General features: G+C 37.3%; 1 protein-coding gene across 2 annotated transcripts in view; it reads left to right on the top strand.

Annotated features, from left to right (window-relative positions):
• LOC110030348 overlaps positions 1-12777 on the top strand; it is a 53260-nt gene extending 40483 nt beyond the window's left edge. For both annotated transcript variants that reach the window (XM_020733020.1, XM_020733019.1), the window contains one exon: positions 12399-12777. In XM_020733020.1, coding sequence (XP_020588679.1) covers positions 12399-12580 — 182 coding nt within the window. In that variant the 3' untranslated portion in view covers positions 12581-12777. The remainder of the gene's footprint in view (positions 1-12398) is intronic.
• Positions 12778-19205: the final 6428 nt, after the last annotated feature.

Below are 19205 nucleotides of genomic sequence, written 5' to 3'. Positions count from 1 at the left end.
ATCCTCAGCGAGGCTTCTTCTGCGGCAGCCTTCAGGTATGTCATTATCTCTTGACAAATTAGCTCTTCCATTATCAACATGATTTATGCATGGAAGCTTGCACTACACTGCAATCTTTTGAGCCCTCAATTATTTATTTATTTATTTATTGTTTTTAACAGTAATAGGATAATATGTTCAACCCCTCACCGTGGGATCATTTGCGACGAACATAGATAGGCCGCCTTGAATTGGTCCAATTCTGATAATAGTCTCACCTGATGGAAATGAGTCTTCATAATGATCAAAATCCTGCAAGCTGTGCAACTCCAGAAAAGACGAACAAGGGTTGGTATGTCGGTAGATCCGCTTTAGGGGTAATAGCTTATTTCGGCTTTAATTTCTCCTCACAGATTCGACTCCCCTTCCATAGAGGACCTTCTGAATGTGTGATCGGAGATGGTAAAGGAGGCTTTTGATTGTGGCAGATTTGCGAGAGAAGGCTTCTGAGCTTTGGTCCACACCATCTGGGAGCACAGCGGAGCTAAGTGGCATCCATTTATGCCCAGGTCTCAAAGAGGGAAGTGGAAAGGCTGGCGAGAGGTAGCTGCGGGAGATAGGAGCAGCAGTGCAGGGTGTTTTGCCTGTTATGGGAGGAGAATGACAGCTTGGAATCGTGAGGGAGAAGTGAGAGCAGGAGGGCACCAACTTTATGTGGCATGGAGTTGTTGGGCTCCTTTGGCAGGAGATTTTGAGGGTGGCATGGAGTTGACTGCAGGTTTTGGTTTGCCGAAGGTGATCGTGAGATGCGAAGACAGGTTGGAGTTTCATGTGCTGGACCGAGCAAGGAGAGTGCTTGTTTGCATACGGGAAGAGTGGATCGCCGGTGGGGAGAAAAGGGGTTTTCCAACAAGAGATAGGGTAGCTTGTTGGCGATGGGGTTGCTGCCGGTGAGGAGAGATGGGGCAGAATGAGGTATGGCCTTAGATTTTTTTTTTTTTTTTTTTTTTTTTTAATGGAGACCAATTAAATGAAAGTCCGCTGTGACAGATGAAAGTGGGAAAGAGAAAAATTTCACCGGTGAATTTGTGAGGTAAAATTATTTGGGGAGCGAAAGATTAATGTCAGGTATTTTTGCAAATAAAAATATGAAATTCTCCCTCCCACCTTTGAGAGCAGTTTCATTGAGATAATACTTGGCAAGAAAATTATTGCAAATTAATTCTCTTTGAATTGGGATAGCTTAATTATTATCTAATTAATATTTAATTTAATGAAAATTATTGAGGAAATATTTAAATTTGAATATGAATATTATATATTATTATATATAAATATAAATATTTATTAGTATTATCATATAAGTGCATAAATTTATATTAAGTTTAGATAATTTTATCCCGATTCGGATGTGAAAAGACTCGTTTTAACCATCTCGACGATTTGAACGCGCTTGTGCGGTTCATTTCGTAAAACGATGCACCAATAAAAATGTTTTATGGGGGCAAAAAATCATGTAATGAGATTTTATGTGCATGAACCCACCTAAAAATGAATGTTGAAATTCGATCATATTTACTCATGGAACACATATAGGGGTCAGCATGCATAATATTAAGGCCTTCTCTTGTTATGGGGAAACACTTTTTTGGAAATCTTTGATTTACAATAATATAATTATTTCGTTTGGAAATTATCTCAATTTTTTTACTGAATTTTTAATGTAAAAGATTTTGTCATTTCTATGCTACTTCTTGTTTATCTTTGTATGTGCATGATCTGTACATAACTAAGATGTTAACAGGCCATTTGGGTTCATTTTTTATTTTTTTATCTTATCCTTTTAGTTCTTGTTTATTATTTTTTTATTTGAAATAAAATTTCTTAGGTGCCTTCAAATTTATTTTCTTAAAACTTTTATTGAAAATTAAATAAGTTGATTTAAGTGGGTAATGACTGGTGAAACAATAATGGTGGTGGTTGACAGCCAATGATAGCTAAAGTTGGCAATGATAGTTAATTTTAAAAACATTCATGATACGTAGAAATTTTGATGATTTTTTTAATCAATTGTTTTATTTTTAAAATAGTAAATAAAAGGATAATTTATGTATGTAACATAGAATTCTTATGTATTTTCATATCTCACACTAAAATTTTGATATTTATCTTCATACCACTATTATGCATGAAAATGTGAATTTGATTTGTGAACAATGATAATTAGTGATAGTTTTGATATTATACGAAAGAATTGAGTGGTATGCCGGTAAATGTGAAGATTTGGATGTGAGATATGTATATACAGAACAATTGTGTACTATGTATGTAACTTCCCCTAAATAAAAACATGTAAAAAATTTAATTAATAAAATATCAATAAAATTATTAGCATAATCAAAATAATATCGTTGTAGGGTTACTAGAAGATAGTTTAAGAAGCTTGTTTTGTGGGGAGATAGTGGAGGAGGAATAGTAAGGAGATGAAAACATGGGTAATCAATGATATTTGAAAGGGGATAGAGGCAAAATCTGTGGCTGAAAACAACAAAGAAAATCATGAAAAGTCATGGTATAGATGTTAAGGAGGTTTACCCCCTGTTCCTCTATATGTTACAGACACACCACTTGCAAAAAGGAAAAAGATACATCATTCATGGGGGTAAAAATCAGAGATATGATCTTAAAAATATAAAAAAAAAAAAAAACCAAAAGGTCCCTCAAAAAAAAAAACAAATATATAAATAATCTCCTAATAGAAATTTTCGTAATTAGATAAGGAAAAAAGGGGGAAAAATTTTAAAACAAAAGAAAAAAAAATGCACTTCAATAAAAAATGGGCGCTTTCCTAATTTGGTCACTTATGATCTAATAGGAAAGCTCCTGCGTTTCAAACAAAAGATAGAATGGTCTTAAAATAAACTCTCTGGTGTCATTTTTTCCACAACACAACAAATTTATTTAAAGATGTCTATTAACTTGAAATTTTAAGCATGTATAGTATTCCATCCGGGATAAATTTAGTTGATATAATTTTTTAAAAACTCATAGGAGAATGTTTAAAGAAGGGGAATTACAATCTATTCATTTTATCTTGTTTGATCTTGTTGACCTCATTTTGAGGTCATTTTTCCTCTTCTTAGATTATAGGATCTAGCTCTAAGGCTTCCTATCGGCTATCTTAGAGGACTAGAGGTGGGACCCACCCCTTTTTAGAAATTCGAACCACTTCCTGATTCTCTTGTGATGTCTTGCATGGGTGATCTCAAACCATCGTCATTTGGTCGAGTGGTTAAGGACCACCATGTGGAGACTCAGAGAGAAGTTTCCAATAGGATTCCAATAGGATCTCAAGATAGGATCTCAAGCCCTAGGAAAACCCCTTTATGGCTTTATCAGCACACACAAAACACACAAAATTCACTAAGTTGCGCAAGGTCTGACTAGAATTGAGCTTAAAAAAGGTGAAAATGTAAACTTCTTCGAACGACCTCTAATGGCGAAACTGAATACTCTGGCGCTTCCGGGACATCATTTTTAGCTAGGGAGGACACTCATATTATCATAATTCCGCACACGAGCAAATTGCATACAAATCGATGAACTTGTCTGAGCGACCTCAGATGACGAAAAGGGTTGCGTCGGTGCGCCAGGAACGTCGATTTTACTTTGAAAAGACATTTATATTGCTTGGGTTCCTTACACATAAGAAAATGCACGAATTATTATTTGAATTTGGCACGATTCTCAAAAAATAGTCAAACGACCTCAGATGACAAAATGGACTGCGCCGGCACGTCCGGAGTGTCAATTTTACCCAAGAAAGATACTCACTTTGCTAGGGTTTCAAACACGAATAAATCACACGCTAATTAATATAATTAAATAATATAATACAATAAAATAAAATAAAATAATAAAAATAAAAGAAATCTTTATTTTAAACCTTATTTCACCTAAACCGCGCTAGCCTCCCTCCCTTCTTCCTAGTCGCGGTTCGATCGAAGTCTGCTCGCCCCCCTCGTGCCCTAGCTCCAGCGATCGACCGAACCCGAGGCCGCACGAGCGAAGCCCTAGCTTCCGCCTCCTCTGCCATTCATGAACAGGCTCACCCTTGTCTACACGAGATGGCTCTCTCTTCTCTTCTTTCACTCGCGGCTCGCCCTCTCGATCCCCGCTCAACCGAGCGCCGACCCTTCGCTCTCCAACGGTGAAACTCCACCTGGCCGACCCTTCCTTTCCCCTGGGTTGCCTGTTCTTTCTCCCTAAATGCTCCTCCTCTCCCATCATCCCATTCGGCCACCATTAGGGCTGATAGGTGGTTGTTCCTCTTTCTTTTGCCTATAAAACCCCACCTTGGGGAGGTCTTTAGGGTTGGCTGAAAAATTCAAAAGGAGGGTGGAGGGCTGCCAAAATTTTGTCTTGCTTGAATTTCATGTTCAGTTGCTCGACACTATTGCTTGGTTGAGTATTCCTTCTGGGCTGCTCGGTATTCTTGATTGTTGGCTCGATATTCTTGCTTAGTTGTGTGTTTGACTAACAAGGTTAGCCGAAAATCTCTGGAGGAAAGGTGCTGTCGGATTTTTCTCTGGGCTTGTTTCAAAATTGCTCTGGATTTGCATTAAGAGGCTTTCTTGCATGAATTAAAGGTTTGCTTTGCATATACTTTACACTTTATAGGATGTGCTGAAGGTGTTGAAAACCTGCATTCGTTTTTTTTTTTTTAGTGGAAGAAATGATCAAGGATTTTCTATCGTACTTACTGAAATTTTAAAAGGCATCATGAAGCATTCGTTTGTTGTTCATACACTCTCCATATTAGAAAAAGATGTGTGAGGTTATTAAAAATCTGAAACATCTTTGATATTTGAATCTTACTGTAAATCTCACTCGAACTTACTGTAAATCTCACTCGAATGATGTCAAGATTTCTGACTAGTCTTTATTATTTACGGTTCATAATCTATGAGGAAGTGTTTAGGCGTTTTTTTCTCTGATGATTTCTTGGCGGTATGAGTAATCTTTCTAATTTGCTTCACGTGGAATTTGCCCCTGAATGTATATTCTAATGCACATGGAATTGGGAAATTAAGGTCATCTTAAGAACAAATTGAGTTTAGTGTTAAGAATGAGAATGATTATCGAATTGGTGAGTTTGAACATATGAGCAAGTTGCACAGATTAAAAATACAACTTTTCTTTTTTTTCTTTTTGTGAAAAATGTTAAGGATGCTAGAGAGGCTAGCACTGTGAAATTATTTGAGGAGAGAAAACTCAGATTTATTCTTGAATTGGGACAAAACTATCGACGAATGGGAATCATACAGGGGAGTTGAAAGCCTGCACGCCACACGATTCTTTAGTACTTACATATTTGACACCCAAATCTGATATTGCATATGCAAAACTTCAAACACTTGCCAATTCTATACTTATTGGAGTATTTACAAACATACCACCCAATCTCTATATGCCTATATATTCAACACAAGCTTTGCTTCTTTACATTTATACCACTCATCTCTTATGTCTTTACATTTCTAACACCCAAGAGGTAATGCAGGACTGCAGTTTGTCTCATTGTTTATATATATATCTTTAGAGATTCTTAACATGTTTATATTCATGAGAATTCGAAGTTATACAGGCTAATTTAGTGAAGATTTGACTCCATGTGGCCTGTTTTAGATTTTCATTGCCTTTTTGTTTTTTTTTTTTTGGAGAAAGTTTAAGTTTTGTGATATTTAAATGCACCTATTTTGTGATGGTTGGGCTAGTTGTTTTGGAATGCTTCGGGCATTTGGTTTTTGCGAAGTTTTGTTTTGACTCGTTTGGAGTTTTCAGAGGCTTTTGAGGCTTTTATGGTTTGGTGGCATTGAGGCTGCATTGGCTAGCTTTAACTGGTGATATTTGGGTTGCTTCTTTTTTTTTTAGATTATTTTGTAGCCTTTTAGCTACGGATTCAAGGGCTTTTGAGTTATATTTGTGGGCTATGATTGTAGTCGTCACATAGGTTCAATCTTCTTGACGTTTTGACTTGCTTGAAATACAATTTAGAGAGGATACCCTTCTTGGGTTGATCTGTTTGTGAAATTGGAGGAGATGATACCCTTTTGGGTTGATTCGAGGATCATTAGGCCGCCTTTTTGTGTTCTTTCGTCGATCATTTTAGACGCAGTTTTGAGGGCCGATTCACCCTTCACCTTTTCAACCTTTCGGGTGGATCGGTGGATCAATCCCTCCTCTCTCTCACCCCTAATTTTATTCTTTTTTTTCTTGCTTCTTGGTTTATGTTTTTGGTGCTTATGTCTGATACATAAATACGCATATATAGTCTTTTGCTTTATATGTCATCAAACAAGGTCGCAAGTAGGTCGGTTTTGTTTTGGGGCTTAGGGCGATGATGATAAAAGCTTGCTGGTGGTAGAGCAGAATAATATTTTGGCAGTCCTACAACCGACGGCGTGATCGACTCGTGGACAATCATAATTTTTAGAACTGATAAGAATAGACATGATAAGAACAAATACAATATTTATAAAAAATATTTTTATTACAAAATTGATACACCTTTTTGAATGCCTGAAATCCATGTGCATGCTAAAATGTAAATTTTAAATGTATTATAACTTGGTTGTATTATAACTTGGTTGTCCACTTTGTCCACTTGTCGATTACCAGTATCGAGCTAAGGAGTAACCTTTTGGTAAAACACTCGTTGTCTTTTTCCGGGATCTTCCCGTGTTTTCAGTGACTTTCTTTGAATTTCAATTTGCTGTTTTTTTGCTTCGAAATTTTCGTCATGAGTCATTTGCTGATTTTCTCGAGTTTTTCTTTCGTCATGGGTCATTTGCCGCTTTCTTGAGTTTTCCAGATGGTATTTCTGTTGTTGATACAAGGCATGCTAACTCATTTCTTAAATTATGTTATTATACTTGTACCTGCTACTATTTCTTTTACATACTATAACTTAGAGTAGGAGGCAGTAGTCGGTTTCATAGGAGGTACCCGACAGCAGATTGTTGACTAAACAATTGCATGTACCCTTAAGATTAACATCGAATTCGAAGGTGCTACGACAGGGAGTTTGGAGCGAATACCGTGGGCAGCACGACGAGGATACACAGGAAAGCAACTTCGAGATGGATCTGTAACAGTACAACAAGTTCACATCAGCTAAGTATTTTCCTTAGTTTAAATAACAAGTCATAGGACTTCGAGGTAGTTTACTTAGCGCAATATAAATCATCACATTATCTATAGGCTTTTACATAACTTCATTGTGCAATTATAAGTCCTAACACTTTTAAGATTCCGAGGTTAGTTGTACGGTGTAAATCCTCCTATCTTTTTAGGTCAGTTGTACGATCATATATCGTGTGAATGTAAGTCCTAAATTCTAAAGTAAATTGCAGGATTAAACATTGAATAACATTATTTCAAAACATAAAGCCACCGGGGTTCTCCCTGGATCTGTGATGTTCCCTATTCTTCGCTCCTTTGGATTCCGTAAAATAACTGTTTGTATTTGATTCACTCCCGTTTGATTTTCCCATCTCCAATGTTGGAAGCCTAAATTTTGAAACCTGGAAGACAGAACCACTGATCTTAATCGAGTCTTCTTAAGTGACCCTAGTCATTTAAGATGTAATTAACTATAGGAGCTTGCCTCTATAGGGAACTTGGAACCCAGATAAAATAAACCTTATTTAATACCTATATTAGGTAGGGGAACTTGCCGGCCATACATAAAAGGTTTTGCAGATCAAACGGATGTCACAAACTTTTTAGTTCAGGTAGTTGAGCCTACTGTTAAGTGTTATGTTTATCCTTCGGGATAGTGTATTACTTGTGGTATCGTGTTCAACCGTCCAAACTATTTAATATGTGAGACTCGTTTGGTCTCATCTATTTTTAATTAAAATGTTACTTTCAAAAATTATATTTATATTAAAACTATTTTCATATTTTACAAAAATCAATCCTTTCAAAAAATAACGGCCGACAGATCTGCAACCAAATATTCTTAAAACACCAGTAACTTAGATCACTCAATGTTTCTGGCTTGCAGATCAATGTCAATGATCTTGATCTTATATTAGAAGATATTATTTGATTGTGTGGGGAAAAAAATTATTACAACAATTAGTTGCTGCATGTATTATATATGTTATCAGGTTTGAAATTATTAACGAACCTACATTATAAGCTATGTTGGTTTTGCTTAGGCTTTACTAATTGTACTTAGCTGTAATTATCTTTCTATTTGTTTAGCATAGACTTCCTATGTATATCTCGCTGTAATAGCTTGCTAATTAATGAAATTACTTCCCTCCTCTCCGGGAGCTTTTATTTCATGGTATCAAAGCAGGTCTCCTGAAGTCCTCATCAAGTTTTCTTTTCTTCTTTTCTCCAGTCTTCTTTCTGCTCTCAAATTCGTCTGCACTGATCTTGGCTCATCTTCGGTGTACCTTCTTTCTTTTCTTCCCCTTGAACGCTTTCCCTGCCGCCAACTTTTTAAACTGCTCCTGCCTATTTCAGGAGGCCTCAGTGGCCTTCGCGCAGGCATCTTCAAACTTGAGGCGATCGGCCTCCTGCTGTGCCTTTGATTGACTGAAGCAGGAACACAATGCCATGAATTTATGTCGCCGAACAAGGCTTCCAACTCTTCTCTCGGTGGATTTATGTTTCTTTTCTATCGTGAGCCTTCCTGCCAAGGTTCACACCTATTTCTTGCTTCGGCTTTGTACTTCTGCAACTATGGAAGAATCCAACTCCTCTAACATACTTGAGGGATTGGCACATTTAGGCATTTCAGAAATTTCTATCCCTCCCCACCCCGAAAGCCTCATATATTTCTTTCAAAACTGCCTCAAGAACGCGATCAAGTCCTATAAGTCTTGACAAATTATATGCTCTTCTAACTAGTGAAGAAATCAATCTCTCCACTGAGACCCCCAATCCTATGGATCCTTATCCTCGGCTAGCTTTATACAACTTCAAGAGCGAAAACAAATTCCTCAAAGGCAACGCAAAAGCACCCGCCTCCAATCCAAGAAAGTGGTCGATGGATCCAATTCTAGGCCTAAAGCTCATGGTTCCATTTATTTCCAAATCTGTAATAAATCTGGCCATGTGGCATCTCATTGCTGGCATCGTTTTAACAGGGATTATCAACCCAAAGTTTCAGCCCCTACTCCCTTTACTACTCCCCAGGCACCTTATCTCACTTCTACTTCCTGTCACAAGCCCGATTGGTATCTTGATACTGGCGCTACCTACAATCTCACTTTAGAATTTAGTCAGCTACAACAACCAGAACCTTATCAAGGGAATGAGACAATTATAGTAGGTAATGGTCATACAGTTCGGATCAAACACTCCAGTTTCGGGATATTACCTACCCTGCATCGTAAGCTTTTCCTTCCAGATTACTACACACTCCCCAAATCTCTCTCAACTTGATTTCTATCTCTTAGTTAGCACGTGATAATAACTGTATGATAATTTTGATGCAAATGGCTATCAAATCAAGGATTGAACGACTCAACAAAATCTCTGCTGCCATGGTCTCTGCTGCATTGTCGATAATTCACATGCTCTAGTGTCGGTGGCCCCTTCCAACAGGTGGCATCAACGGCTTGGTCATCCGTTTCATCACGTTCTTCATCTACTTTCTACTCAACAACCACATCTCAATATTTCCCAAAACTTTTATTTTTTGTGATTCTTGTGCTACTACGAAATGTCATCGCAATTATTTTTCTACCTCAACTAACACACAATGTATTCCTTTAGCTTTAGTTCATACTGATGTTTGGAGACCTTACCCTATAGCTTCTGCTCAGGGATATAAATATTATGTGCTCTTTATCGATGATTTTTCACAGTACACTTGGATTAATCCCATGCTTCACAAATCTGAGGTTATTATTCATTTTATTAAGTTCAAACAAAAAGTTGAACCTCAATTCAACCAAAAGATAAAAATTCTATGTTCTGATAATGGTGGGGAATTTACTGGTCATCAATTGTCGGTTTACTTAACAAGTATGGTATTATACATCAAGCGAGCTGTCCTTATACTCCGCAGCAAAACGGATTCGCTGAACATAAGCATCGACATATTTTGGAAACTACACTTGTGTTGATGGCCGACTCTCATATACCCTCCTCTCTTTGGCTTGAGGCGGTTCATACAGTCATTTACTTGATCAAGCGCTTACCTTCTAAAGTAACCCACCATTTATCACCAAACCAGCTTCTATATAGAAACACCCCACACTATGAACACCTCAACTCGTTTGGATCTCAATGCTTTCATTGGTTAACTTCCATCTCTCGTAACAAATTGCAGCAAAGATCTCTATCTTGCGTTTTTCTGGGCTACCCCTCTCACATCAAAGGTCATAAATGCTTTGATCCATCCATTGGCAAGATGTTTATAAGTCGACATGTAATTTTTAATGAATCAGGTTTTACTTACAATTCCAAGCTTCAATTCGATAGGCAACCTACAACACCTCAAATTACAAATCCTCTCACCTTTATTCCCACGTCAACAATCTAGCCCACCAGAACTCCAGCAACCCGAGAAACATCAAGCTCCAAGGTATCTTAATCTCCTACAACATCCAAAGTGTGAAGCCATTACCTCCAAAACATTCTATGATCACTCGCTCTCAGACTGGTACCAGACCTGAAAAGGTGATTTTTGATCTTCTACATGATCAAGACTTACATGAAACACCTCAAACCTTTAAGCAGACGTGGAAACTGGTTCCTTCTCCCACTGATCATCCAGTATTTGGAAGTAAGTAGACCAATAAATTCAAATATGATAATGATGGATCTGTCGCCCACTACAAAGCTCGACTAGTAGCTCTGGGATATTAGCAAAGAGTATGACCTTAACTATACTGATACTTTCAGTCCTGTTGCAAAAATTCTACGATTCGACTTCTCCTTATTATCACTCTCCATTACAAATGGAAGGTACTCCAAATGGATGTCTCCAATGCCTTCTTGCATGATCATCTCGAGGAAATGGTTTATATGCATCGACTACTAGATTACAAAGGTCCCTTACATCCTTTTTATGTATGTCTTCTACAAAAATCCATCTACGGTCTCAAGCAAGCTCCTAGACAGTGGAACAATACTTTCACCACTCATTTACCTAAGTTTGGATTCACCACAAGTACTGTTGATCCATCTCTCTACATCTATTGCAAGGATTCTCATCTTTTATACCTACTACTTTATGTTGATGATATACTTCTAACCAGTAATAATATTGGTAGCAGCAACTTTAACAAGAATTACAATATCATTTTTCAATGTAGTTTATGTATTTGGTCTCTACATTTCTCGGGATCAATATTACCAACTCCCCAAGGCTATCATCTCAACCAAACCATTTATGTTCATGAGATGTTGAATCATGCCGGTGTGATTACTTGCAAATCGGTTATCTACACCTCAAATCATTTCCATCAAGGCTTCATCTGACACTACTGCACCATTGTCCCATCCTTCTCATTATCGACAAGTTGGTTCTCTCTAGTTCCTCACTTTAACTCAACCAGACATGGTGGCAGTGAATTCTCAATCTCAACATCTTCAAGCCCCTCTTCAGTCTCATTATCAAGATCTTACGCTTCTTCTCAGGTTTCTTTAAGGTTCCTCAGATTTCTGCCTACCATTTAAAGTCGATCCACTGACCTTTCACACTTATGTTGATGCTAGTTGGGCTAGTGACATGAATGATAGAAGGTATATTACTGGCTATTGCACTTTTGTTGGTCCTAATCTTTTCTCTTGGAATGTGAAAACTTAACCTACTATTGCTCGGTCCTCAACAGAGACCAAGTATCAGATCATCTCTTCGGCGATAACCGAAGGAATTTCATGTCTCTGTAACTATTCCTACTACAATTTACTGTGATAACATATTTGCTATGGCTATCACTAAAAATCCAGTCTTCCATGCTCAAATCAAGCATGTTGACATTGACTATCATTTTATTCGTGATCACATTCAGTTACATGAGATTACTTTACATTATGTGCCGTCAAAGGAACAGATAGCGGACATCTTCACTAAATCCTTACCGACCCCTACATTCTACACTCTTCGGGACAAACTAACAATATCTCCAAATATTTTTAGTTTGAGGGGAACTATTAACAAACCTACATTATAACCTATGTTGGTTTTCCATAGGCTTTGCTAATTGTACTTAGCTGTAATTATCTTTCTATTTGCTTAGCATAGACTCCCTATATATATCTCGCTTTAATAGTTTGCTAATTAATGAAATTTCTTTCTTCCTCTCCTGGAGCTTTTCTTTCCATATTTCATTTTCTTTCAGAAATCTTGTGTTATGTTTTCAACTGAAATAAATGTTGTTATGTAGGTAGATCAAGACTGAATATCATTTATTCTCCTCGGGATTTTCGAGGCGATGCAGCTTCACCTCTGGAATGGAATGATATTGCTGTGAAGCCTTACACTGAGATCCTCTTTCAGCCTCTTAATTCCAAGAAACCTCGCAAGTTTAAGCTGTCAAACATTGCCTCAGTTTCCCTCAGTGCATAATATGAATCTCCGCATTGCTTATGGAGGTAGGCTTTGTAGAATCTTGTATATGAATTCCTTAAGTTGCACTGTGCCCGTGCTTTAAATGTGAAAATTCATCGAGTTGCTTTCATGAAAAATATTAGGAAACTTTACATGCATACCACAATTTATATCTATTTGACATATCTAACCCTCAGTTTGATATTGACGCTTAACAAAAATCTTGGTGTCATAAATTTATGCATGAAAATATTTAGATATTAGATATTAGATATGTGAAGTATTGTGTGATATCTAAATAACAGCGCTATTTTTTATGTGATATAGTAAAGGCGCTATTTTTTATGTGATGTAAAAGATTTGAGTGCCACGTTGGTAAATATGAATTTTTAGATGTTAGATATGTGAAGTATTGTGTGATATCTAAATAAATGCCCCGAAATATTATCATGTTCAATGCAGAATACTGATCAGTCGAAGTAGTTTTGTTGTATAATTTCATTTTCTGCAGTTATCTGAAAATAGAATACAGAAGCTGAATTCGGGTAGAATGTTAAAGTTTAGGCTTTTTTTTAAATTTGAGTGTTATAAATGTAAAGAATTGCGTGTGTATGTAAATGACCCATGTAAGATTTACATACATAACACTCAATTCCTTTGTATTTACATATCTAACACCTCATATCTAACACCTACATACATAACACTCAATTCCTTTGTATTTACATATCTAACACCTAAACTTCAATTTTTACTTATATGCCATTTTATCTAAGCATGGAAAAGATTAATTCACATTTTAAAAGTCAAAGCAGTGATAAATCTGATGTGATGGGGGGTATAACTCTAAGAAGTAAAGTTTAGCTGTTAGATATGTAAATATACAAGACTTGGGTCTGCCTGTAAAAAAATTTTGTCAACCTCCTAATCATAAGGTGATCTTGTCAAGAAGGAAATGAATCTTATTGGCTTTGGGTTTCGCTTGAAGTTTCTCATTTCTTCTGCTGGCTCATTCTGTTGCTTGAAATTTAATGAAATATTTTAAAAATTGATAGTTAATCTTTACTATATACTAATGATAATCATCAAAGTTATGAAAAGATTTGGAAGCATAGATTTAGGTCCAGTTTGGGACCGGGGACCCTGCATTGTAGCGGCGGGATGAGAAATTTTATTGTTTGGTTCAGTATTCTGCGCATGCATCCTGCCGCGGGTTGAACCCTGCGGCCAACGTTCATGGGAAGCTGTTCGTAGCGCTCCACCATAATACCCGAGCGCTTCGCTCAAAAAGGAGGATGTGAAGTTACCTTCTTCCATCCTTCTTCCATGGTTTCGGCGGCTGCTTCCATGGTTTCGGGTAGGAGCAGAGCGGAAGGAAGAGAGAGACGGGAGTTTTCGGTCACCGTGTCTCCTGATCCAGACGTTGCCTTCTCAGTTATCTCTAATGTAACTGTATCACAAGGTTCGGTCACGAAGGCGATGGTTTGGGCGAAATCGGAAGGGTCAGGGGCATGTGCGGATTTCGGGTAGAGAAGGGGGGGAAGAAAACGAGGGTGATTAATAATTAATAATTAAGTTATATGTTTTCAAACTAATTATAATTAGATAATTCTATATTAATTATTTAATAATTAATTAATTACAAAATATTTTTAAAAATTTAAACTATTTAATAAAATTATAAATAACTCTTATTTGATATAATTAATAACTAATAAATTAATAATCGATTAATGTTAAAATTTTATTTAATAAATAATTAATTTAGTAATTTTGATCAAATATGTGACTATCACAGTTCTGTTTTAAACAATTTTGCTAAATAGAGACAGAATTGTCATTTTTTGTGAAACAACTGTCCTGCAGTTATATTCACGTAGTTATAACAAACAAATAACCAGCTTCCCCACATCAACTTTCCCGCCGCAGTTTTGTGGGGCTGCGCAGCTACAGCTGAAAAACTGAAAAACTGCGGCTGATCCAAACAGTCCCTTAATGTTAGTCTCATAACATATGTGCTATAACTATGTTAGTTTTTGGTTTAGTTAAATTCTCATATGCTGCAAAAGCTAAAAATTAAACTATAAATTGCATAATATCTTGATGCACTTGATGCATGACTGAATTGATGATTGATTACAGTTCTCATTTATAAGATTAAATATCCCTCAATCCATATGTTTTTACATATCTAACTTCATATATATTTACATATCTCACGCATAACATTCATATCTACATTCATATGATTGAAATCTTTAACATCACATTAAAAATTCTACTATCGGTATTATTTTAAAAGTGTAACACACATTTTCATGTATAAATTTATGGCAACAGGGCATTATTAAGTGTAAATATCAAAATTTCATATGTAAATTCATAAAAGATGTGTGGGTTATATAAATTTCTCTAAAAATAATATTGTGTTGATTAAAAGCTATAGAACTCCATAAGTGCATTAATTAAGAATTGGCACTCCTAGCCCCAATTCTCTTGTGCTCAAAGGCTTACTCATTTCATAAAAATCTTGAACATAACGTTCGATAATTTCAGGCAAATTTCAGGCCAAAATCCACTTCTTTTACTGTTAAATAACTAAACAATTCCTTTTGGATAAGATGATAGAAAACGTACACTTTGCGGTAAGAAAATTTGCTACTTCGTCTCCAACTATTAAATATTTGAGTAATTTCATTAAGAAATATTATGAAAACTTTATTATACTTATAACCGTTTGATTATGTTTTTCTTTATATAAGGGAGAGCCTAATTCTAATACGTATCGAAGTCTAGTGTCACGGACAAATAGTCCCATATCGGCTATGTGTAGGGCCGAAAAGCAGTATTTTAGTCCTGGGCTGCCCACCACCCATAAGGGCTCTTTTGGGAGGTGACAAGTGGTTACAGAGCAGATTACTTCCTGCCAGGTGTGTGGACTCTCCATGGGCCAGTGGGACCCTCGGTGGTGTCGATCCGTGACAAGGGCGTCACGCGATTGGGTGGAGGAGAATGTCACAGACAAATAGTCCCACATTGGCTAAGTGTAGGGCCGAAAAACAATATTTAAGTCCTGGGCTGCCCACCTCTCTTAAGGGCTCTTTTGGGAGGTGACACTAGGCAGGGCAGAGCCTGTTCAGGCTAGAACATTTAATGATCTAAATTTAAGCTGTTGGGGTGGGCCTAAAATTATCCTTTGGCTCGTTATGTTTGATTTTGAGCAAGCTTGACTCAAAATTGAATCGAGCTTGTTCCAGCTCGAACTTGAAAGAGTTGGTTAAAATTGAGTTCTTTGGATCAGTTTCAGCTCAAAATTAGCTTGAATTGAAACTAGTTGGCTTAAATTGTTATTTTTATTTATTCCGACTCGAAATTGGGTCTTGAATTGTTATATTTAATTGTATTTCGTATTACATCTAAAATTTTTATAAATAAAAAATTACTTCGAGTTGATCTCGGGCCAGTGTTAGTCGATTATGTATGACACAAAATCGGCTAAAAAAATTTGATCCAAAGTTTTGGCTCATAGCTTGACTCATTTATCTCGATCAGATCCCGATCTGAGCCAAGATTCAAATCTGATTCTGAGTGATTAACAATTTTTTACCTGAATTCATAGCCCTAGTCCAGGCCAGTGTATGAGGGACTAACATAACAATAATCCCTAAAAAAAAAACATTGTCCTCAAGATGAAATGATTGAAACTGATTCAAATCACTTCATAAGGCTCACAAGTTGTTGTATAATCTGACACATCTTTTCACTTCATCAACACCTCCTTTGCCTCTATCGCTCATTGACACATCTCTTCTACCTCCAAAGGTTTCAAAACCGCCTTCATATCATCTATCAGCTTCGGATGTAGAGAAGACAAGAGTCTATGGTTTCTAATAGCACCCCTAATCTATGATACATAAAATATTGGATATAATAATAATCATAGTGGTAACCTCAAACGATATGCCACCACCCCAATACGTGCCACAATCTCATACAGCAGTTTGGGGATGTACCTCAATGCCCTCGATAACATGAATCATCCATGGTAGAGTTGTTGTCCCATCAATGCATTCTGGAGATTAGTCAGATCTCGTGGCATCTCTGCCTGATTCCTCAGCGCCTCGTTTTATTCACTCTCCTACCTCAAAGCTTCCCAATCTAAGACCATGGGTAATGAAAAAGTTTTCAGTTGAGGCTCCTCCTTCCTCAATAGTGCATCCACAACCTTATTCTCCAGTCCTTGGCAATATTGAATATCAAAATCATATCCAAGTAACTTGGATAGCCACCTCTGATACTCCTAATCATCATCCTCAGCTTCAACAAATACTTCAAGTTCCTCTAATCAATCTTGACTAAAAATTGATGCTCAACAGATAAGGATATTGCTTCTGAATTGCCAAAATAATAATCATCAACTCCCTCTCATATACGGACTTGAGTTTATCTCTTATCGCCAGCACTTGATTAAAATAAATGATAGATCGTTGAACTTGCCTGAGGACTGTGCCTAATCCATATGTTGAAGCATTTGTCTCTACAATGATAGGTTAGTTGAAATCAGGTAACACCAGCACTGACGCGCTCGTCATGACCTTCTTTAACTTCTCAAAAGCTTGGGTTGCCGCTTTCACCCATTAAAAGTTTTCCTTCAACTTCTCGGTCAACAACCGCAAAATTGAATTACAATCCTTTACGAACTTTTAGTAGTTTTCTGTAAGTCCTGGAAACTCTAACATGGTTGCTACCTTTGATGGATCTGCCAACCCCCAGGTCTTGCACAAACTAGGGTCACTGTGAAGCACTACCATATTGTCTTCCTCCTGAAAACTCCACAATGTCAAAATAAGTCCCTTATAAACTCCCTTGTTCTTCTCAACTTGTCTTGTTCCCATCATTACTCCTGAATTGCCTTCTGCCCCGAAGACCGCCACAGTGTAGTTGGATGCAGGCATGTACCTCAATGCCCTCGGTAACATAGTTGGATGCAGCCCTTCGTCAGGGTCTAACTCAACATGGTTGTCTATTCTAGGCTGAAATTCTTAGAAGCAACCTTTTCCCCGTGAGTCGCACACCGTCTTATTTATTTTGCTAGCACGCATTCCAAACTTCCATATATCATGCTATTCCCTACAGATCTTGCCACTTAAATCTGTTCCATACTCCTTCGCTCAATCTTCCCTGCATCTGTTCATTCAAGTCATTTGAATGTCGTGTTATTTCTTTCAAGTATTGTCACTCAAGTCCACTCCTCACTTCACTTAATCCCAGTTGCTTTTGTTTGTTGCATTCGTTCAGATATCATATCATTCCTTCCAAGTGCCACCTCTGAAGTCCACTCTTGATTACTTTGCTTCGTCATGTGGCTCTAGATCCTCCTAAGGCAACAACGCTGCCCTAATGCCGCACAAATCCTTCAAATTGTTGCTACTCACATCCACTCTTGATGTTGTCGCCCGATCCCAAAGCAGGCAGTGGTGGGTTTGCCTGAAACTCCATGATCATCTTTATCATTTCTTCCAAAACCATGAATCTCCGCTTCATGGACAAGAACCACCAATCCATGGATAAGAACCGCCTCTCTATGGCAGAGAAACACTCGTTCATTTCAAATCTGATTTGACTCAACTCTCTGTCCAATTTATCCTCTAGAATATCTACTTTTTTGGCTACCATTACTCTCAAATAAATAATTTTATCATGAAGGCAACACTTTGTACGTTCGTTGGCTTCCCAACAAGCTCGAATCGCGACTGTATCGCACAGTATGGTCACTGTGCGCCACGATCCGGTGTTAGCTTCCCCATTATGTCAAATCAAGCTATCTTATTGCTCAGTACCATGATCCCATCGTCTATCCGCCGTGATCTCGTCCTCTATAAGCCCCACGATTTCAAATTGAGTAACTATTTTGCTATGTGTGAAGTTATCCCATCTTTTGTACGTCGTAATCTCAATGTTTCCTTCCCAACTATGTAAAACAGCGACCCCATAGGCTCCCGGCTAACTTGAATCACGATAAGAACATTGCAATCACGTCGTTAGCTTCCTAGAACGTGAGGTTCAGTCACTAGCACATTCCTTCGTTGCCTTCTTAGATCGCTGCTAAGGCACGCCAGATTCCATTGTTGGCTTCTCTATTCTAAAACCTGTAGGAGATCCCGTCATTTATTTCCGAAATATTGATTGCTCTGATACCAATTTAATATAAATTGAAGTCGAAATAAGCGAACAAACTACAAGAAATATGTGGGAAAATCTAAATTATGGTTAATTTGATTAATCTTCAAGCAAACAAACAAGATACAATGGCCTAATAAACACCCCTAAAACCCCCACTAATTCCACTCCTTGCATATGTGATTAGAGGCATAACGGTGGCCCCACCTGGGGGCTGGAATCTTCTCAGGCGGAGTTTCCGCGCCACTAGGCCGGGTCTGGCCGGGCCAATCCAGGAGGAACCGACGTAACAAATTCATGATAAAATCTGCAGATATTGCAACAAATTTAGCCAAAAGTTCCAAAAATCTGTATGAAATTTTGTGTTTTATAAATTAATATTCATTTCCCTTTTTTTTCTCTATAATTAAATAAAAATCGCCTATTTGCCAACATACACACCAAAGAGAAGCAGAGGCACCTA

Source organism: Phalaenopsis equestris, unplaced genomic scaffold (assembly GCF_001263595.1).
Source record: "Phalaenopsis equestris unplaced genomic scaffold, ASM126359v1 Scaffold000703, whole genome shotgun sequence".
Classification (NCBI taxonomy): domain Eukaryota; kingdom Viridiplantae; phylum Streptophyta; class Magnoliopsida; order Asparagales; family Orchidaceae; genus Phalaenopsis; species Phalaenopsis equestris.
Note: the sequence above shows the minus strand (reverse complement) of the source record. Positions and strands in the feature narration are given on the sequence as shown.